The sequence below is a fragment of the Aulonocara sp. 'chitande type north' Nkhata Bay genome, linkage group LG22, assembly GCF_057382095.1.
Source record: "Aulonocara sp. 'chitande type north' Nkhata Bay isolate Kocher_YH1m ecotype deep benthic linkage group LG22, A_spYH_male_GT1.1, whole genome shotgun sequence".
NCBI classification, from domain to species: domain Eukaryota; kingdom Metazoa; phylum Chordata; class Actinopteri; order Cichliformes; family Cichlidae; genus Aulonocara; species Aulonocara sp. 'chitande type north' Nkhata Bay.
The window spans coordinates 7,406,775-7,430,432 of record NC_141364.1 but is presented as its reverse complement, the minus strand read 5'-3'; the positions used below and the strand labels follow the sequence as shown (position 1 = coordinate 7,430,432).

Genomic DNA, 23,658 nt, shown 5'->3' with positions numbered 1-23,658 from the left:
ATCCAGTTCAGCCCGCTGGCTTTGCAAAGTGTGAAAATTGAATTGAAGTTCAAAATTACTCTAATTTTCTAATAAAATGAACTGCTATTCCCATGTGGTGGAGCTTCCATGTGCCTGCTACACAGGAGTGGAAGCGCATAGAAAGTTAAAAGTATTTCCAGAGCTAGACAACTTATTTAAATGATAAAAATATAAAATACTAATACTTCATTCCAAAAACTCCACATGTGCAGGTGTTGTGGTTTTCCACTGTTATAAACTATAATGTAATAGATTCAATCAATGTGGTAAAACTGATGCATTTTCTTAAAATTGTGCTTATTTATCTTCTTTATTCTCATTTGTTTTATAAATGGGTCTCTTTGTAAATGAGAAGAACAACTGAAAAAGAAAGTATTCCTCATGTTGTCGAGTAGTCTTTAAGATATTCTAGAAAAATCTGTGTTCATTTAGGCCTTTGTTTGGTGGGCTGATCGAATTGGAATTATAAACTGAGTCTAGAGGGCTTTTCAATACAGCAGAACTGAGTTTATCCAACAGAGTGGTTTCCTCAAAGTTGCAGCACACTTATTCATGCTGTACACACCCAGTAGCTCTATGCAGAATAACTACGTTTAAGTATAGACAGCATAAAAGTGAAAAACGGTGGTAGCGCAGTGCAGCGTTGCCTGACAGCAAGAAGGTTTCTGGTTTCACCCTCAGGCTGTCGGGATGTTGATGCGTGGAGTTTGCATGTTTTCCCAGTGCCTGCATGTGGGTCTCAATCTGGGATTCGATGGACAGAAGTCTGTGAAACAAACTAAACCCACAAAAACTGCAGTAAATTCTCCAAGATGCTTCAAACACCTTTTGTGCCAAGTCCTCAGAAAAACTTACACAAGCCTTCTGAAATGATTTTATTTACACTCACACATCATAAAGTCTGATTTAAGATGAGAAAAGAGACACAAAAGAGTCTTCAGGTCAACTCACAGTCATGGCTAAACGCTATTATTCTGCACAAACACAAACATCAAGGGGAAGGAACAGCAAGTGAGACATTGTCGAATGCAGGATGTCAAAGTAGCAGCAGGCACATTAATAGTCCTCATTTGTATTTGTGTTGTTTTTATGTGATTCTGTTAATGGGAATTTTGTTAATTTGATGCAGCAGGAGGAGCGAGTCAGAGGGAGCATTTATTCTCATTTAACTGTTTATTATTAGTGCCTGTTTAGAGGGAACCCATACAGTGATTATATTTATAAGGAAATATGTTTCCTGTTGGTGTGTTTTTGCCTTTTATCATTATCTATGATTCGGGATAATGTTTCTTAAAAGTCTGCACTACAACCTCTAAAGCACTGAGATAATATTATGCAAAAGGACTTAAGCGGCACCGATGTCTACAGGCAAGCACTGCACAATCAACTGGAGTGCTTTCATCACTACTTCCTATTACTTCTGGGTATATTTAGGTGAACTTAAAGAATTCAAAATGTGCTCTGTGCTTTCTCGGGAAAGTAGTTACCTTCTTTTACAGATTAAAACCATTTATATATAATGTGGCTTTTCTGATATGTTTTGGAAATGCGTGCTAATCCTTTATTGAAGTTCAAATGAAAAATACTTGAGTTGAATGAAGGAAACGGAAAGAGTACCTAAAAAAGCAGCGAGACAAAAATATAAATCTCGTGATTCGCTCTGGGTTGAAAATTCATTTAATTGGAATTATTCATTCATTACAGAAAAAAAGAGGAGCTTTACAAAAGTATGTGCCATTATGCCAAAAGGTCTCAAAGGTAATACAAATAAGCACATGTTGTTGTTCCTTCAAGCAAACCAGGCTTGTTTATGGCAGTACACTGAAGTATTGTTAGAGTCAATGACTACATGTGAGACCTGAAAGACCTGATTTGTTTTTCAAATTAAAGCAAGATGTTCATCAGAAAAGAAAAAACAGAGGAAAGCAATCGGACCAGAATTCCTGGTATCATTCAAACAGGTACAATCATGTCTCCTTGAATCGTTCTGTCTCACTTCCTGTGACCTAGACTCACAATATTAACACAGATTTCTATGTTTCAGTGTTTTTTCTTCACAAAATTAGTCAGAACTCAGCACAACCTGCATATTTCTCACATTTTCCTCCAAAATGCAGGCTAAAAAAGTTAACCTGCTTAAAGACTGTTTTGCATCAGACATTAGAGGCTTGCCATTCAATTACTTTCTCCGTTTAACCCCACTGCTCAGCATAAAGAGAGACACTTCACTTTCAAATCAGCTGATAAAAAACAGTCACCTTCTAGCTTTTAGTGTAAAGTCCACGGAGACAAAAGATCACGGGGCGATCAAACTGAAAGAGAAAGTGAAACGATCCCAGCACGCTAAAAAAAAACCAACTTCAAACACAGTCCTAAATAAAACATTAGAGATGTGTTTTTGCAGAAAAAGCTACGGTAATATCGACAATGACAATACTTCTGATGGGCTAAAACAACAAGGAGGATCCAGTTAAGCTTCAAGAACCACCCTGACTACCTGATCCTTTTAAGCCAAGGAGATGAACACACAGGTAGACTTAATAAACAGACCGGGCATGATGAAAGGTGCACCCAGTGTCAGTGTAATATCCAGTCACATAAACTAAACATCTGTAATACAAATTTTAATGCCACTTAGAGTCAGATCATGCATTTCAGATTTGAAATAGACATCAACTTGACAATTAAGAATTTCAGTCTATGCACATTCAGCTGTGTGTTAAAGGAGAACACCAGATCAAAGGCAATCTCATTTTAATGCATGCCATTTTATTTTTGTCAAAAACAAAAATGAAAAAGTTAAATATGATAAAAACACATTTCAAGACTAAATCAAATAAAGGCAAAATTCTTCAATATTTCACACGTTTATCATTTATTTCATACTGGGTGTTAATAAATGCAACAAACATCCACTTCTGAAGGAAAATCTATTTTATGAACATATGGCAGAAAAGTACATGTGAAAAAGCACTGATATTCATCCTCAACTCACACTCGCAGCTGAATCCCTGCAGTGAAAGGTGACTTTGTTTTGTAAGGTTAAGGAGGATCATGGGAAACAACAGCCACGAGTTCACAGTGAACTCTGGTGGCCGGCTGTACAGAAAAGTGCAGTTCACATTATTATTATCAATATTAGGTCACGTCTGCTGTCCCACAAGCAATCTACTGGTCGGCATGCTGCAGTTACACTAACTCTTAGGTATACTCGGACAGCGGGTATAGGCTATAATATCAGAGTAAGGAGAAATACTAAGCACAGATAGACTAGTTTTTTGGTGCTCAATGTGATGCTATAAAAAGCCCAGACAATGAAAGTCATTCATTCAAAGGAGGTGAGTTTTTAAGCATATCCACTTCTCTCCTCTGAGATCAAGTACATTTATTTCAAAGTAAAGACATTTATTATATGATTTTTTTTCATACGTACATTTATTAACCTTTTCTTACATGAAAAACATCCGCAGGTGCTGGGAGGCTCGCGATAGGTCAGAAGTTTGACTACAAAACAGATTTCAAGCAGAAAATGGTACACCGCATTTCTGAATAATTCACAATGCTGCTCAGAGCCAAAGTGCTGCCGAACCGGGATCAGTTTGTCCAAAAGATTACCGGCAACATTAGCGTGGTAAAATATTGCACTCAGAGTGACGGAGTGATAAGTGCTTTCCAATTAGTTTCTCCAATTATCCGTCATGAATCAGAGATGAGACTAAATTCAATCACAAAAGCCACTGATTTGAACTGGAGTGAATTAAATTTAATTGATGTGAGAGTCAGAAGCTGCAGTGAACAGTAGTGTGGATATTTCGTGCGAGAGCGTATTTCTGTTATGATCAGAGGTATTAGCGCACTGCCACACTGCAGACATCATTTCGTGTTTTTTTTTATTACATTCTTTGGATTTACAGAGAATAGTAGATTAAAAGGAGAGCGAATCTACCAGAACTGAAAGAACATTTTATTAAATCTCCCCCTACCCACACACGGATCAACACTTCTGTTCTGAGAGGCTTTGTGAATAGCAGCTCAGATGTGTAATGAAAGAGAAAACATCAGACTGAGGATGAATGACAGCAAGTGAAATCCTTTCATAAAGCCTATGTCAGCCGTGATTGCCTGAACCTAAAGTTTTATTATTCCAGCAGGCACAGGCTGCGATCCAAAGGAGGGCGGTGTCCTTTCACCCTGCCAAGCACAAAGTGCCCTCCAAAAGAGGCTTTACGATGCATGTTCAATCTGAAACCTTTCATCTTTATGAAGTAAAACGCATTTGAGAAAGTATGCTGCTCTCAAAATTGAAGTACACAAAATAAAACGTCAACCAGGATCTGAAATATCTGCACGTAAATGTTAAATCTTCCTGATGAATGCATCTCAGATATTCTGATGTGATAACTTCATAACAGCTCAGACCGAACAGTAAGCATAGCAGGCAGATATTTGTCTTGAGCAGTATCTGGGGCTCCACAAAGGACTCCATATATCTGCTGAATATCTTGGCAGCCTGTGCAGCAGATATACCCCGCTGTGGTTAAATGGAGCTTTTTTTAAAAATTCGACTTAGCATACAGCAACATTTTGAATAATATGCTAATTAAGTTTCTTGTGCCACAGTAAAACTGCAACACGTCTGGCAGCACGACAAGAACAGCATCCTAGTTAAGATGCATCGTTTCCATCTAGCTGCTAGCTTTGCAGATGCCAGATAAATGGCTTAAGCTGTCTCTAAGGAAGGTTAGCCTGTAAATTAACAGGCTGAATTATCTGAATCTTGGTGGTTACGTGCAGCATGATCACAAGAGGAACGTGTATCTGATGCTTTAAAGTTGATAAGCCCTGGCCTTGGTACAGGATGCACTTCATGTTACCTTATCACAAACCTTCAGACACTCTGTAACTTAGAAAAAAATCCCAACTCTGCTACTAGTTAATAATTATATAAAACATGCAAGCAAACGATGCATCAGAAATCATTCACAATTTTATGTCTCTCTCTCTCCATATATATGAATATAGTGAATTGTGTATATATAGTGAATATATATGCTACGTCTAAGTGTCTGGTATCCTTTTTCCCTATCGTGCACTTAAAATATACCACAATGCTCTACTAAATAGTGTAAGTACAACTACTACAAAAGATGCCATCGCACGCTGTGCTGAAAGGTAAAATGTTCTGTTTATGACACTGAGAAAATCAGCATTAATACCCAAAATACTGCCAGTTTATTAAGCTGATGCTGTTATGTTTTAACTCTGTGACAGCAGCAGAGAGTCACCTGACTGATATTAGAAGGTTTGATCACAGACAGCTGTCTACACAGAACTTCCTTTACAGGCATCAGCTTATAACGAATGAGTGAATGATTTCAGGCACGACCAGAATCACCTGGGATTTTCCTGGAGTTACAAATTTGGGCAAGAAACCAAAGAAGCGTGCGCATATTTATGAGAAACAGATGCGTTTCTTTACATATCATCAATTTATTATCCTGTAACTATATCCTACTGGCCTGCATTTGGTTGGATTTCTGGAACTTTATGTGAATCCGACATTCCTGCCCCGGTCTCGGAGGCAGTGCGAGGTTAAATCAACAGCGCTCTTGATGCTTTGCACCCCAGAGGCGGCAGAGTCTCTGCTGACATCAGCTTTGATGAAAGGACTTCACAGATCACGACCGAGGCCCAAACACACAAACATGGCATGAGCTACGAGTCTTCCCAGCTAAAGGCATAGTTTTCTGCTTACTGTCGATGTGTGGTTAAAGGATAAATGCAGCTTTTTAATAGTATAAAATCTTGCATAAGCCTTGCAGTAAGAAATATGTTAGTATTTTCACACTATACACATGCAGATCACATATCTGTATATTTACAACTGTGAAAAAAGGATACCTAAGTGAACATGATCATGTTAGGATGTGCTACGCCTGATTCCTCTTTCCTGTGGGTGATAGTAATGTGTAAGTGCTATAATACTAATATTGCTTTAGAATTAATTGAAACTCCACTGACCATCAATTTGCTCACCTAACAAGAGTTTTGGAAGCCCCTCAGTTTACACATGAGCAAAAGCACATCCATAGAAAACAGCCATATAAAATCATTCAGTCACATTAATGTAGGGCACACAAGTCATTGTAAACACATGACACTGAAATACGCAACTCAAACTAAGTTTTCCTGAATAAGAAGGGAACGAGCTAATAAAAAGTCTATGTGTTTGCTAATCACCTTACTGTATTTACAATAGCTGCTTCTTATCTTTTACCCTTTTTAAATACAGTATGGACCCTTTTTAACATTTAAAAAGGGATTACTTGTTAAATTTTGTGCTTTTCTTTGCCAGGCATTGATTATCTGCACCTGTCTGACCGCTATTAGTCACCCTGGGAGGTTTGGATCGTAAATCTCTCTTTTCCAGTTGACATTGATTCGGTTACAGCATGAGGTAGCCGTACTGCTAACAGCTGTCAATGGCAGCCATAATAGTGATATCGAAATGTGGACTCGATGATGAAGATAAGCGTGGTTCGGGTGTGATTCAGAGGGTGGAGCGTGTGCCTGATGTTTCCGTGACACAACCCTGGTGGTATCACGGACTGTCAGGCCCTGCGGAGGACAGGACATGCCTGGACGCCGTTTCGTCAGCGCCGTGAGATGCCTCGTACTGCGGTGTAAATCAGCTTCCAGTGACCTGGATTAGCCCACGAGCTCCTTTCACAGCGAGGAAGGGGAACCAATTAGTCAGAAGCAGTTGTTAGGATGGAGAGAGCTTAATCTAATTGACTCTGTTCATGCTTCTTTTAAAAAACTTTTTATCTGCCGTCACTTATTCCATTTCTCACCTGTAGCGTCTGTGTGTGTTCTCCCACAAAATGTTTTGATTGCTCTTAAGTGACGGCTAATTTACCAAACCTCCTCATGTGAAAAGAAGCCCCTTCAAAAGAAGAAGAAAAAGCTGATTTTATTCAAGGATGTAATTTAAAAGAGATTTGACTACATCTCCAGCCCATTCTGTGGCCTCTTTTTAAAATCACACTTTTTAAGCTCAAATCTGCAGCACGATTTCACAATTCGAATGCCCTTGAATGGATGAAAGGTGGCCGTGCAGCACTTAAACTTAAATATTGCTCTTACTTCAGTGATTGAACAGATTTTGAGCGATGCCTTTGTAACATTGTAACATTGTAACAGCTAAGTCAACAACACTGGACTATCATATAGTGAATTATGTGATAAGTTGGGATTCATAAAGCACAAGCAACAAGTTTAACTCTTAATTTGTGATTTGTATCTTCTCCTCTTTTTAATTTCCTGTTTTTAATGGGTTGAATTGACTCATGCCTCCATACGAAGCACTGAGTGTCTAATAATGTTGTTTCGGTTTACACGAACCACCCCCTCCACACACACACACATTTACACTTCTCACGACTTATTCAGTCTCCTTCTGTTGAGGCTGCGGGCTGCATCGTTATCGCAGACTGATCCAAACTGTGCCTTTCCACTCACTTCATTTTGGCAAACAACCGGGCTACAATAATTGGAGCACCGTGAGATGGATTGGGGCTGAGATGAAAATAGGGGGCTTTAAATCATGCAAGTCATTTATCTGTTCGCCGAATAGAACACTGTTCCATCTCTGTCGTCTCTTTTATCACCGCTCCTCACTCGACGGTGTCCGTGAATTGGTCCGTCTGCAAAGAGACCGAGAATCCAATTACGTTCTCAGGAGCCGTTCCAAAAGCCCCAGACGTGTTGAACGCTAGTCTCTGGATTTTATTTTCCTCTGACAGGGCTTGTGACAACTCCCTTGGGTGGGTAAAACAGATGAGGACAGTTTCTGCAGTTAGTTGTTGCTCTTTTGGATGTTTTTCCCCTCTTTTTTTTTAGCTTTTATCATTAGTGCGAGTGAGATGAAGTGGACGTTTAGGCGGTTTTCTCCAGATGATGCCTTGAATTTGGCAGATTTGACACACTGGATATAAGAGAAAGGGAAACAGCCATCTAGTAGTAGGGTACTCAATCTAATCTAGCTTGTTTCACTTTGCAGGTTTTTGAGAAATAATACCTCGAGTAGATTTTTCTCTGGGTAAATGACTGCTGGAACAAGCACTTTTGTCAGAGATGTGGAGGCGCTCTCCGACATGCTTGTACTGTTAATAATAGAGAGGCTGCGTGTGGGTGGGCTGAAATGCAATCATCACTGTGTTTGTCTGATGCAGTGAGAGCAGACAAAAGTGCTGTCAGAGGCAACGCATTGAGATTCGCCATTGGAAAGGGAGACGCTCTCTGCTGTTATTGTCGTTAGTAGGCTTGGTCCTAGAAAATAATGTCTGATTCCTTGACGCGCTGGCTCTACCTGTCAAACTGTCACACTGCTGTCGCCTTTTTTTGACCAGTTTTCACAGGAATCATAATCATTTGATCCCCTTCAGCCGTTTCCCTAAAAGTGATGAATGTTTTTTACCCTTTTCGTGTCATCACAGCTTCTTTTGTGAGCCTATGCTTCTTTAGCAGGCATGCAGTCTACTCTAATGTCAGCAATGTCCTGTAGATCTGAACTATGATAGCTACTCTAATGTTTAATTTAAATGCATGCATTTTCCAGATGCACGGAGCTGCTTTTGATACAGCTCGGGGGGTTCTATTTTTACCTTTCATTTTTCAGAGCTTTAAATTTTGCATTGTGCGTTTTGAGCATCTGCTGTTTTAGTTATTTTTAGACTAGGCTAGACATCTGGATCCAAGCTTTAACGTTTGTCTGTGATGTTGCTTCAAATGCAGTGACGAAGGACTTGATGGTGTGAGATATGATAAGTTCCTGCCAGACGACTGTGGATATGTTGGGAGAGGTGAGCTTAAAAAAAAATACACCCTGGTACTCCCTCTCAGGTGCTCTGGGCCGTTTCCTCCTTCTGCTCACCTTCTCCACTCTCAGCCCCTCCCTCCGACTTGGCCGTATCTGACTCAGCAGTGCCTCTGGAGGCGGTTCCCGGCGATGCAGCACCACGGAGGCTTCCATCAGGGGTCGCAGCTGCGAGCGAGTGAGGATTAGAGATGGGGCTCAAGGCAGAGTCAGGGGTTTGGCTAGCGCTGAGGTCGCCATCAGGGACCACAGTGGCCTCCAAGCCCTCGGAGTGCGATCCTTCAGAGATGGCTGGAGGGGAAGCGGCATTCAGCAGGGGCTTGTGGGAAGCGTAGGTCATCGCAGCATCTGTGTCGCTGTCCAGTGGGAGGCCAGAGCTGGTGAACTCGACTCCGGAGTCACTCATCTCCAAAAAGTTATCTGAGTTGAGAGTGTGGTAGCGGCCTGGTTTGGACACCTCGAGGCCCTGCATAAAAAGAGGCAGAAGAAGATGAAAGGCAAGATAAATATACAATTCAGAAGAGTTAGGATGCAAAGTAAGATGAAAGGAAAGATAAAGGAGGAAAAGAAGAGTAAAAGAGGAGAAAGTAGGACCCAACAAAAGATGAAAGTAAGACAAAGTAAAGTTGAAAAAAACAATAACTAGAAAGTAGAGAGGCGATAAAGCAAAAGAAAGCCAGGTAGAAGGGTAAAGAGGAAAATATTATACAGGGACAGAGGGCTGAGATGAAAAGACAAAAGAAGCAGGAGTCGAAGCGAGTACAAAACAGATACCCCCAACAGGGCGTAGGAGACGAAGGAAGGAGGTGATATAGGATCGAAGAACGGAAGAAAAACAAGTGGTTAAAATTTAGGTCAGAGGAAAAAAGTGAATAATTTATGTACATTTCTCCAACCGTATTTATAGACTTACCTCACCATCTCCTGCAGCCATCCCTACTCTTATGTTACATGGACACAAACAAAGAGGTGCAGCAAAATGATAAAGAAAACACCCGAATAGATCAAATCAGAGTTATACTAAATGTTTGGCCTGTAAGATGTGGGCTACACCTGCTTTCAGTGTTAAATGTAGAAATCACATTTTCATTGTTGTTGTTCCTGAGATTCAAAGCTCTCTGTTGTCACATGCATGTTGATGTAAGACAACAAAACTCAATTTAACATTAACTGTAAGACATGTTTGTAACAATAGACTCAATTTAATTTAAATTTTATCCAGATGCTGCTGCGTTGATTTTTGAAACAACAAATTTAGAAAAGAACTGTAGTTTTATTGTGATATTCCACGTTGGAGAGCAAGAATTCCTGCGGGAGCTTGAATCAACCGTTTTAAAGGACTCCCTGAACCTTGACCACTTCACTTTCTTTACTCCTTTATTGCAGTTATAAACTTGAGTCTAATTTGTTCCACTGCCGAGTGCAGCGTGTAAGGTCGATTGCATTTTAATTACTCTTGGCACTGAGGTGACATTTTATAGCAGGTAGTTTCTGAGCAATCTCAAACACAAAGATGGGCAATGATGTTTCTGTCTTTAAATCTTTTTTAATCTTTTTTTGATAAATATAATCCTTTAACGCAAACTTTTCCAAAAGTACACCAGGTGTTGGACATTATTAAGCTTCAGATTGTTCTCATAATCAAGATCAAGACTTCAGTCTCAGACGATATTGCTCTAATCGTTCTTGTATCTACAGCTCTTATCACTAACAATTATGTAACCTATACAAGCTGATGGTGAAACTCTTCTTCTGTTGACCTATTAGCCTGATTTTCACGCCAGGACCAAACAACATCGCACAAAGATAAGAAGCTGGAGCCCAAAAATGCTTATTCATCTGGCTACACACCAGTATTCTTATTATCCTTTATTAGCTGAACAAAAATGCATCTAGTTTTAGGTTTACACTAGTCAAAAAAGCAACATGAGTTTTATATCATGAATATTTGAATATGTTCTCCGTCTTTGTTTTAATCCATTTCTCAGCATATAATTTTAAACCCTTACATAACACAAACTTGAGTAGTTGTTGGTTCCTGTTGATTTTAGTCAATGGCAGGGCCGTAATTTGTTTACCGAGTACAAATACGCTCACTTCAACTCCTTAGAAAAGGTTCAGTTTACTACATTATTATGCCAGTGGTCTCAAAAATACAAATAATCAGTGTGTGCACAACACTGTGATCAGTGTCATCATGCTGCAAATGACAAAGCTGCTCCAGGCCAGTTTATTTGCATGCCAGATGCCGGCGTGCAGGTCTGAACTGTTGCTGCAGCCTTACATGACCCTGAGAGCACCACGTCTGAACTTGGTGAAAATGTGACGAGACAAAGATCAGCTGCTCCAACCTGTACCTCTCTGCCAGCCATACAGCTGCATCCCAGGAAAATCTGGAAACACTGTCAGAGCAGAAAAGGCCTGACCCTGAGATACTCAGGGTCGATGTAATCATCACTGGCAGCCACAACCAATGACCACTGCACAGCTGCAGGCTATACCCAGGAATGCAGAGCAATTCCTTAGCAGCTAATCCTTACACTTGTGCACTGCACAGATGGCTGACTGCTTGCTTCACATCCACAGACCATCATGTTAAATGTCTCATATATATATTTTTTATAGTGTTGGTCTATAAAATCTAATATAGCTCAAACTTTGAATACGAAAGTTAAAAAGTTAACACGCCACAAAGTTCTCCAGCTGGTCGTGGGGATTGTACAGTTTTATGAGCACGTAAGAACCATGAGAGTGAATAAAGCTCAGCTGTGCAACAAACTTGCTCATTGAAAGCCAAGATGTGAATCATCTTTCTCTTCATCTGTCTTTCAGATTATGTGTTACTATGTTGATGCATGGTTATTAAAATATCTATGAATTTGCAGCTAAAAAACCAAGTTTGAAGCTGTGATCTTTTAATTTCTGCTATGTTTTATTTATCATTTTAACATGTTTTTGCATTTTAATGGCTTTTTGTTTCCACCACTGACCTTGATGGTGACCTCTGTGCTCTCCATGGGTTTATCACACATCGACTGTGTCAGCGATTCCTCGGTGAACCTGCTGTAAGCCTCACGAACCACCTGCAGACACACACACAGAAAGACACATACAAACATGCAGGATGCATGTAAAAATCGACCCTCAACAGCAGCTGTTTACACATCGTTTCATCATACATGTTTTACGTTACTACAGGACAATGACACACATACACAGGCTACATTTAACTGCACAGAAAGCTCCTAAACAGATTAAAAAGGATCCTTGTGTGACATGACAGAGAGCACTTCTTTGTCTTCATGTCAGGGATGGAGGTTGAGAGGAAACAGAGCCCAGGGGGGAGTTACAATATTTCACAAGTGCCTATTCACTTCAACTGCAGGGAAGACAGCATGGGGGCAGATTGAAGATACAGTAGATGGACTCAAGGTGCACTCTGAAAGTTTTAAAAAGGACAAGAAAGAGCCAGATGGATGTGCTAAAAAAGAAGGTAAAGCAAGAAAAATCGGGATGAGTGGAGATGTGTACAAGAAAAGTGTGAAGGCGTAAACAGGAGAGGTCTGTGCATTTTAAATAAACTGTCCATTAGTCAGCACAGTGGAGGGATAAGGACACAGACAGGGAACGGTGTGGATTACAGTCGGCATTAAGCAAACGACTGACTTTGTGCTTAGAGAGAGAATCCTGCTGAGGAGGCTGTGCAGATAAAAAAGATTAACTTCAAGATCCTTTATTAATTAAATAAAATCATACTTGATTAAAACTTGGTTGGCATCCACTTCAAGGTAGTCTTTCTGGTAAAGCTGGTACTCTTTTGCTTATTTTTTCAGCTCCCACAGGAACACCTGTTCTGATCACTTCAACTTGTGGTTTTATAGTGTGCACCGTATCTCTTCTAATAAAATCTGGGAGACGGATGCAAAGCTGCAAAAAGCCAAATCTGCCAAGAGCAATGGGCGGGCTAAACATGGAGGACTAAACATTTCCACCTTTTTATTGCGCTGTGTGTCAGCAATGACGTGACGTGGCACAGTGTGACTCGAGGAATTCATGGTTCATCGAAACAGTTTAGAAATGTATGAGAACATGACCTTCAAGAGTATAAAGAAATTTTATTGCTTTAAAAGTTACTGTTATGGTTGGACTCGCAGAACTTTTTTATCATGCATGGAAATTTACTGTTGTTTGTTCTGTGGTGTTTGAAGGGTAAATGATTGAAGGAGCACACTGCTTGTCTCCAGTTTACAAAATTTTTAAAAAAAATTCCTTTAAAATATCCGCTAAACATAAAAAGGATGAAAACTTTTTTTAAACTTTTTTTGAATAAATGCAGCTGATATGTTAGCAAGAAGTTCCATATCTGATGTCTTTTTACCAGCGAGGGAAGCAAAGAAGTAGTACAAATAGAGGGGGAGGAGGGGGCTGGAAAGATAAACATGGTATTTGACAGACAGCAAGCAGGAGTAAGATAAACGTCAGTAAATGTGACAGAAGAGACTTAAAGTGGAAGAAATAATCAGCAGATAGTGAAGATGTAGAGAGGAGAGCAGGACGGTGAGATGGATGTAATAAAATGCAAAGGATGAGACAAGCGGTCAGGTGAGGTGATGAGTCAGGCGTGATTGATCTGAGCTTCATGTCGGTCTCTTGGGTTAAGTCTCGAAAGGTTGCTGACATCCTCTCACGCACGTCTGAGATCTAACAGCTACAAGAAAATCCATAACAGCGAGGCCGCCTGCTGTCATCTCAACCTCGGCTGTCAACACGCAAACACACATCAAGCTCACACACAACACCACAGCTTTAACACACATTAGAGATTAACACAAATGTACAGTACATCACTGGTGATCACAAACAAAACGTTAGGACTCACAAACATACACTCAGAAAAAGTAACCGCACAGAGACAAATACAGTGAGGGCTGGAAGGCTCTGCTGCTTTAACATTTCTCCCACAATCATCAGTAATCATGAAAAATTGAAATAATCACAGGTCAGGATGTGTTTTATTGGTAAATATTTGTTAGAAAAGGTGCAGGGAAATAAATGCAGGACGGCCAGGAGAGCACATCAGGGGAGAGGGGCTGAGATAAAGACTAAAGGGAGGGCACGACTATATAAGTACAGAGATAAGATACAGGTGAAGATAAATACGCTGAAACTTTGAAATAATATTCTAAACTTGAATGAACGAGGCAGAGGGAAACCCAGAAGGCTTGAAGACACAGACAAAACTGAGGGAAAGGAAAGAGCAGGGAAATACCGATAACATCATCAAGTCATAAACCACAAACACAACAACACAATCACAAAAATCAATAACGTCAAACACAAGGAAAGCAAAGAAATCCAAACTCAAAAGCAACTCAAAGTTTTAACGTCCTGATTAAAACTGAAGCAACAGCAGCTGATATTTATTTAACAGTAGTGAGCTGTAACAGTGACTGTAGTGTAAATGTAGTTAAAATAAACAGAGTGAGAAGAATCACCCTTTGATGGAAACTTAATTAAGGCTAAATTAAGGATGTTTTTTTATTTTGAAAAGCATCCATGACGCGGTATTTTTAGCCATCTTTGGTGAGCAACTTCAGAGCTTTTGTCCAAGCAGCTGACAGATTTTTTTAATTAACACTTTAAGAAGTGATATTGCTCCATAGCGCCTTAAATCTGTAAAGTCTCAAATGACTTTTTGCAGCTTTAAGTTGTAACTGTGAACAGCGTCGAAACAATTTCTTGTTTTTTGAATTGGAGGGAAACGAGTTTCCCCAATTTGGATGAAAAAAGTGTCCAACATATTCTAGTTGAAATTACATATTGCTTCATAAAGAGAGTGAGTTTTTGTAATATGTAGCATATTTTTAGAAAACCTATGTTCTTGTAATGCATAACTTTACTGTTTTAAGCCTAAATTGAGACTTGAAACAGTTTTACATGAGAACATTTCTTGGAAGGATTGTTAGATGTTAGATAATAAATCATAATTGAATGTTCCACATAATTTGTTTCTTGGAAAATGGAGGGTTCAGGCCAGCAGCCTGCTATTTATCTGTTAAAACCAGGGGAGAGTTAATCCCTTTAGGAGCTTGGCTTCGAGGCATAGCCTGAACTTATAAAGAGGAGTAAGACTGTAGAAAGACCGAGAATCACAGCTGTGGTTTTTTGTGTGAAATCCTGTTACAATCACATTTCCTGTGCATGTAAAATATGTGATAAAGGAAAAGTCTTGACCTGATTCACGCTTGTAAGATTTCTTTCTTTCTTTCTTTCTAAGGAGGAATTCCCCCGACAGGATCCAGAACACAGCATTTAACCATTTTTAAACTTGTTATACATAAATAAATGAGCAGAATGTTACACAATAAAACAATGTTTTTTAATAAGACTTTAAATCAGATCACTTTACAAACCTGATAGATTACCCAATAAGCACACAAACACATGCTTAACTTGATTTACCTGTGACCTGGAAAATTACAGACTTTTTCACTGTATTGCAGTTTTGTGTCTCTTTGAAAACACTTTCTAATTTACAGCTTGTCACATCCTGATACAGGAATCCATTATTTATTGAACTTTTAACCAGGGCAAATATGATTGTTGAGATTTTTCCGATGCACAGGGAATTATAAGAAAAAAACTGCATCAGGAGAGAGGCAGGAGACAGCACCAAGGCAGGGTCTCCAGAAGGAGTTGAGGGGATAGAAAGAACTCTTTCATTTAACCTTTTCTGTCACTTTTTGGTTTGATTTATGTGTTAGAGCTACTGGGTTACCTTTATGAGCAGCCTCCATTTTCACTACGTAAAAATATAAATATTGGGCGATCGTGGTTCAAGAGTTGGGAGTTCGCCTTTTAATCGGAAGGTTGCCGGTTCGAGCCCCGGCTTGGACATTGTGTCCTTGGGCAAGACGCTTCACCCGTTGCCTTCTGGTGGTGGTCAGAGGGCCCGGTGGCGCCAGTGTCCGCCAGCCTCGCCTCTGTCAGTGCGCCTCAGGGCAGCTGTGGCTACAATGTAGCTTGCGATCAACAGTGTGTGAATGGGTGGATGACTGGATGTGTAAAGCGCTTTGGGGTCCTTGGGGACTAGTAAGGCGCTATACAAATACAGGCCATTTACCATAAAGTTTAAAAAAAAAACTTCTGTGACAGCTGGGATCAGCTCCAGCCGCCCACAGACCAGAGCAGTTAAGAAAATGTATGTATAAGACTGAGCTCTATTAGTAAGAAGTGTTATGGATTATTTAATATTTTATAATGAAAAACAAAAGTCAAAGCCAAATTATAACAACAGTTTAATGTGAAAATAAAAAACTTACTTGTGAATAATGTACGGTAAGCAACTGGAAGAATAACGACCGGGCATCAAGTGATAGACTCATTTTTCATGACTGGTGTCATTAAGGAGTAAATGTAAAAGCAGCAAATAAATGGGGGGTGTCTCACATCATGTCACATTTTAATTTATTACTTTGCATCACTCGAGAAAAATGAACACATAACACTGAATGCAGATAAACACGCACACATTAAAAGGAAACAACTGACACACACACACACACTTTCTGGGCTGTTTGGCTGCACAGGTAAAATTCTCTACACAACAACAAACAAACAAAATACACATACAATGCACACAACTCTTCAACACTGCCTTTCTGTTAGCGACTAAAACACACAAACAGCACGTACACCCACAAATATTACACTGCATATTTACCTTGTGATTCACGCCACACTATAAAACACCACCGAAGAAGAAGAAACGTGTGCACGCTTAGCTGGCTGGGTTTTACACTAGCAGTGAAGCTTCAGTATGAGCAGTTATCATAACCACACTGTTTATGAGTAACTGCAGTGCTCTGAGGTTTTACCAGCAGTGGGGGAGAGAAGAAGCGGAGGGAAGGAGCGGGAATATTTCACTGATGCTGGAACCAAAGCGCCACACGTGATATCAGCGTGACTTTCTCAAAGTTAGAAATTCCCAGCTGAAGTTACGCCAATATTGAGGAGGTTAAAGCCATCTCAACAGGTCATTCAATCACTATACTGAAGTTTAAAGATCCCCTCCAGACATGTGTGCAGACTCTGTTTAAAAGAATGATTCGAGTCCGAGTTTTTCCCTTAAAAAAAGGTTAATTAGCCTCCTGGAAATGCCTAAAATGACATAGTCGCCCTCCGTCTTAATGGGAAATCCTGAATTTATGAATACGCAAATGTCTTCCGCTTCAAAATTGTAATACTTTTGGCCTATAAGGTGTCTCCTATACACCACTGAAGGGTTATTTTCAATATATGTGCAAATCAAACCTCAAGTTTCCACATCATGCTAGTGAAAGTCATCTATTGAACCACAGCTAACTTCTAGTGTAGCATCATCATTCCTGCTTGAACACCTTAAAGTTATATTTCCAGACAAACTTTGAACACTGGAGGCAGAGCCACTAGTGAAAATAAAATTTCTGAGTGGAGGGAAACTTTAAAAAAATCAAAGTTTTTTTGGTTAAAGCAAGTAAAGCTGTTTCTGTTGTTCCCAAACTCAGATGGAGCCAAGCAGAAACAGCCCTCCTCTTCATCAACTGAGATTATTACTTGTTTTAAAAAACTTGAGACTTAATAATGGATTAAATGACTTGTTAAAATGGGCATTTCTAGTGTTTGCACCCCGACCTGGCTCAAAACTGTGACTGAAATCCTGCAAGACAATTCCTAAAGTTGGCTGAGCTGTGAAACCTGAATAAGATATAACATCTAAACTGATTTTCCTAATTCAAATCTCATTTTTTGACAGTAAAAACAGAGGAACTGCCTAATTTTGTACGACCACTGTGGAATATTGCATTCTTTACCCCATTAATGTAGAGCAATCAAACTCCATCCACATAATAACCTTATAAAGTGAATTAAAAAGGATGCAGCTCAGTCACATGACTACTGAAAGTCTGCAAGGATCACAGAAACAGTTTGTTCCAAGTCGTAGAGCCAGATCCACTTACGGTAATTTATCGACTTTTTGTCAAATTAGGTCTTCGATCAACCTCTGCTTGTTCATTAGGATTGATAGCAGTTTCTCTCGTGTCCAGGATTTATCGAGTGTGCCAGTGCTCAATATCTTTAATGGCTTCATACAATCTCAAACACACTGAACACATCGTTTTTGAAACTGTCACCAATGGTCGGGTCGCACAAAAGCCAGTTGATCAAGGAACTTATTTGCCACAAAAGCAACACATCTGTTCAGACACCAAAACGAAGAAGGGGGAGCAGCAGTAAAAGAGGCCAGAACGCAATTCTCTCACCAAGAAGAGGCTCCGTGTGAGGCTCCTTAAAGTAAGAGGGAGAAAACGCAACGCACATGCATCAGCGTTAGCCGGGCCAAGAAATCAGAGACATCCAGCTGAGAGCATGAAGGCCTCTATTCACGCTCATACTTTCAATTCACTAAACACTCATGAAGCTGAAGCAAGATAAACAACATTAATGCACCATAACAGTTTTCAATCTAACATCTTAAATATTTTAAAAAACACAGAGAGCATAAAAACCAGTGCGTGCATTTATGTTTCTGTGATGACTGGAAGATACCTCATATTTTTATTTTTGTCACATTGTCATTGGTTAGTAAAGCTAAAATGTATTTGTGGATTGGGGATCGTGCAGTAAATGCAAAAAAACCCGCCTACATGGGCTAAAGACATGTCACCTAATCTACAAATAAAAAAAGTAACTGAAATGTGAAGCAGCGCTAAGATTAAGCCATAAAACATTTAGATTTTTGATGAGAATCCAGCTTAAAATGCAAAATCCGAAACATTAATTATCCATCCATCGTGACACAACTGTGAATTTAGCCTTTCCATTAAGTAATTAATGTGACATATTGTTATTGTAAACATTTGGTATCCTCTAATAGGATCTGCAGGGCCATCAGTCTCTGTGGCTGTAGCTGGTTTGTTTACAATGAGTGAGCCATCTGCCTGCAGCAGGTTTTTAATTGGTCCAATCGGTGTAAAGGATCATTTAATGGGGATTCTGGGCAGCAAAGTGTTAACGCTCTACTAGTTTTAATGACCTCACAGTCAGCTTTTAGTTAAAACAGTGAAAAACTGTTATTTTCTGTCTAAATTAGTTTGAAGCTGAACGATTATCCCTGCCAACTATTTTTAATTACATCAAAAGACTGAATTCTTATTTCTTCATTTATCAGGCAGACTGATTTAAGCATTCACTGCCTTTTCTATTAAATGCTCATAAAATTGATCTGAACATTTTCCTCAAACAGTTTGGTTGCTCATATCGAACCGGCGTCCCCTCGGCACAGCGATCAATTTCTGAGCGTGATGTTTAGGTGCTTTCTATAGGCGAGTCATCTGTTTGGTGTGTAATGGGGTTTTAATGGGAATCCATAAATTCACTTGGTTAACAAACCGCCTCCTGGGGACGCCGGGTGAGCAGCCGGGGTTAACTGTCAACTCTTCTAAATCATCCAATCCGTCAGTTGATCAGCCGGTAATGAGCAGGTGAATCAAAGAAAGCGAGGATTTTAAAGAGCTGATTGGAAAACAGTCACCAGTTTGTTTTTGTCTCTGCAGGCTCAGCATAATTAAAATATATTTTATTCAAAATTGACATTTCAAGAATGAGAAACAAAATAATAACCACAGCTCAAAAAGGCTTTGTGTTATAACTACTTTTTAAAAACAACACAGACTCTCTAAAGGCTGATTAATGGCACTAAATTACTATAAATCATGAACAAATCAACTGAAAATCAAGTTTTTTTACCTGGTGGGTTCTAAACAATTTCTGCTCCAATTAAGAGACATTTATTATGGATTTGTCTTTTTTTTTTAATTATTAAAATGAAACTAATCATGAGTATCCTGCACAGTGCAGTCTCTAAAAAAATACCACAGCCCAGAGGCATAAAACTCTGTGCAGACTCACAAATAAAACTGTGTGAATGCCCACAGCAGAAAAGCATATTTATAAAGGCATCTGTGCTCTTTTACATTCTTAGTCATTATGAAAAGTTATGCACATGCACAAGCCTCATTTTGGTTCTGGTCTTTAGCAATAAATTCATCATTAACATATAAAAGTCACTCTTTGCACCTCGAGCTATTAATGAAGCAATTAAAAAATCATTTGAAGAAGAAGAGGTGGAGAAAAGGAGATGTGGATTCACTGGTCTCACTTCTGCAACTGTGCAGTTCAGAGCAAAGGACTCTGGCAGAGGTCGGTAAGTATGTAAGCTACAGCTGTGTGTAGTACCCAGAATTCATCAGTGAATAAGAATAAGAATCGTATGATAACAAGAAATGGAAGTAAAAATCACAGTTTTGCAGTATCAGGCCTGACTTGCTACTTGCTCCAAAATCATGTGTATACATGGTCCGATGTCTTTATGTATGTCTTAATTTATCAAAACTAGTTTTTGTGTGTATGTGTATTTATGTTTATAAAAAAGGTGTGCATGTTTTTTTCTATGTTATTTAAATTCGGGGTCCTTTTGTCTGTGTCAGCATCCCTGGATATCAGTTTTGGGAATGTTCCTTTGTAGTTCAATTCCACTGAGTCATCCTCAGCAACGGTGATCTGTTTAATTTGGGTGTGAACATGTTTGCCTGGTGCAGCACTGGAGGGGAGGAAGCTGACCAGCTGACCATCTTCACTCCCACAGCAGGAGCAGGACCGTCTGCCTCTCCCTCCCATCACAGACATCACTGTCCTGCTGCTCACTTTCTTTTACACCACCAAGAGAAATAAAGAACTAAAGATGGGGGTTACCTGTCTGAAAGCCTCGCCGTCACTCTTGCCAGCCTGCTGAGCAATAAGCGTCAACTTCTTGTTCTTCTCGTTCCTCTTATGTACTTTATAGATGCAGGACAGCAGGCACGCCAGCAGCATGAGGGCAACCAGGCCCAGCAGCGCGAGGATGGCCAGAGTCAGGGGAGGCAGCTTATAAGCTGAGCGAGACAGACGAGGACGGGTAAGGAAAAAACAACCATGGCGAGTAATAATGAGTCTTCTGTGACAACAGGAATGATGCTTCAAAACCCTGAAAGAACAGATATCAGCTTTCATCTCTGCCTCCTTTAAATCTCATCATTTTCTGCTGTTAACACGTCAGTCATCCGTGCACATGTGCCGGCAACATCGCCCGCATAAAACTGATAAGAAATAAATAAGCATTTAACATCGTGAACTATAATACAGAAAAACACAATTGCAGAGCCATGATAAATATCATGCGTTTTCTCCTCAGCAGGAATTAAACGATCCGGTGTGGGGATTTAAGGTGCTCTTATCCACTTGCATTTATTATATTTATAAATATTACTCACAAATGTTAAACTGGAAGTATTAAAGTAAAATGTCACTAATTTATTTATTATTCATTGGTTTCTGCTCTTCTGACTCCCTTTGTATTACACTTTATATAAAAATAGAAATACATCGAGGGCACGCAGGCACATAAATGTCAGCAGCCTGCAGTGTTGTACATCCTTCAGCATGTTATTGCTTAAATTATTAATATTTATGACTACACTGTGACACAGAAAGACCAGCTTCAGTGTCTGCTCTTTAAAAAAGGGAAAATCAGAAATGAATGTATAACAGCTGTATGTAGCCTCTGGACCTGAAATGCTAAGCTGCAAAAAATGCAGAAAAAAATGCTTTTTTCATTTCCAGCAGGGGGCGACTCCTCTGGCTGAGGAAACTATCTCACAGCTCAGTTCATCTATGACTCAGCAAACACTTTCCTAATGAATTTTTGATTTGAAATGCTAGCTTCAAGTCTTATTTAATACAACACGAGGTTCTTTTGTAATCTACGGTCCCATTAGCTGCAAAAAAGCTGGAAATGATTTCAGGCATCATTTGTCCTTCATTTATCAGTCAGAGGCACTTTCCTCTCTCTGTATTGATTCTGATGCTCCAACTTCTCAGCGTGAGTTTGAATACGATAAAAGTTTGATGGTAAGCCCGGTGCTCTGTCTCTCTTTGCTTCCAGCCTTTGTTCATGTAGTTCATGTTGTATTACACTGACTTGCAAACATGCTAGCAGCCCTCTCTGTGTCTTTATTTGCATTTTTACAATACAAAAATTATGCTAATTAGTTTATTATGCTTGTTAGCCAACAGCAATACAGAGCATGTTGTTCATTTAAATGTGTTTTTTCACTTACGGGCTACATCTATGTAGACAGCAGCTACAAGATGCCCAGCCAGGTCTGTCACACTGAAGACGCCCGAGTCAGACACTTGGACCTTCTTCAAGGTGAGATGTGAACCCTCCACGTTCACCCTGCCCTCCAGCAGCGGGTCCATCGGCGTCACCACAACCCCCTCGTCCACGATGGCTCGGCCCCGACTGTCTGATTTGGGCTTGAAGACGACGTTGACGCTGGAGTAGGGCAGGTGGAGCTGCATGTTGAAGTTGTCTCCATAGGCGAGGTGCTTGAAATACAGGTGATCTGTGGCAGACCAAAAAACACACATAGTTCTGTGTGTGTGCTCAGAGAAATTTAAACTTGATTTAACCTGTTGGAAGACTAATTTTTCTAAATGCAGCAAATATAAAACTTAAATGTGATGCTGCTCACCACAATAGCATAAACACAGGATATAAATGTGTCACCACAAACGTAATCATATGATTCTAAGCCAGCCTGCATTAGTGGGGGTCTGTGGATGCCCTGCTGTCCTAACCCAAGACAAGGGGTCAGCAAAATAGTTGTCTTTAAAACAGACCATTGTGCTGCACTGGTGAAAATTACATGTAAACATGTGGAAATGTTTAATAATAATAAAACAGGGATGTTTTCCCAGATTATCTTTAGGCCAGTGAGACCCAGGGTTGTATGTCTTTTGGACTTTTTAAAATCTTATTAAACAATATTCAGTTCAATTAAATTCAATTTTATTTATACAGCACCAAATCACAACAACAGTCGCCTCAAGGCGCTGTACCTATTACAGTAAGGCAGACCTTACAGTAATACGTACAGAGAAAAAAACAACGATGACCCCCTACGAGCAAGCACTTTGGCGACAGTGGGAAGGAAAAACTCCCTTTTAATAGGAAGAAACCTCCGGTAGAACCAGGCTCAGGGAGGGGCGTGGCCATCTGCTGCATGGGATGAGAGAAGGAAGACAGGATAAAAGACATGCAGTGGCAGAGAGCCAGAGATTAATATCTGTTTGGTTTTCTGTTTGAGTCTTTATGTCTTACATTATCTTTTTGTTTCTTACGTTTAGTTACAGTTACTGCTCGTACAAAAGTATTAGTTTCCTCGGGTTCTTCTTTTGTTGACTTCTCATTTTGAGTTTACTGTTGTGTCTTCAGTTTCCCAGTTTAGTTCCTTTCTGTTTTAGTTAGTTAGTTGTGTTTTAAATTTAGTTTTACTTCACTTGTGTCGTTCTCCTGATTACTTTCACCTGTGCTTTGAGGCTCAGCTGTGTCTAACTCCCTGATTAACCCTCAGTGTCTGTGTTTATATAGCCCCAGTTTCCCTTCGTCCTTTGTATCAGCAACTGTTAATTTTCCCTCTTAGGTTCCTGCAATTGAGTGTGTTGAACATCTGTTTTGCATTTTGAGCCTCATTTATGAACTATGACATTCCTCCAAATAAAAAAATTTGTTTTCACTTTATTATTTTGTGTCTGTGAGTCCTGCGTTTCAGTTCTCTTTCACACCCCCGACAAACAGCAGTGGGCAGGAAGGACCCCACTCTGACTTGGTGGAGCAC

General features: G+C 39.8%; 1 protein-coding gene across 1 annotated transcript in view; it reads right to left on the bottom strand.

Annotated features, from left to right (window-relative positions):
• Nucleotides 1–1,309: 1,309 nt before the first annotated feature.
• LOC147303402 (uncharacterized) overlaps nucleotides 1,310–23,658 on the bottom strand; it is a 32,691-nt gene continuing 10,342 nt past the window's right edge. Inside the window, exons 7-10 of the mRNA XM_086279752.1 lie at nucleotides 22,096–22,383; nucleotides 20,693–20,871; nucleotides 11,890–11,982; nucleotides 1,310–9,365 (exon numbers count right to left, since the gene is read on the bottom strand). Of these exons, the coding sequence (XP_086135878.1) occupies nucleotides 8,922–9,365; nucleotides 11,890–11,982; nucleotides 20,693–20,871; nucleotides 22,096–22,383 (1,004 nt within the window). The 3' untranslated portion in view covers nucleotides 1,310–8,921. The remainder of the gene's footprint in view (nucleotides 9,366–11,889; nucleotides 11,983–20,692; nucleotides 20,872–22,095; nucleotides 22,384–23,658) is intronic.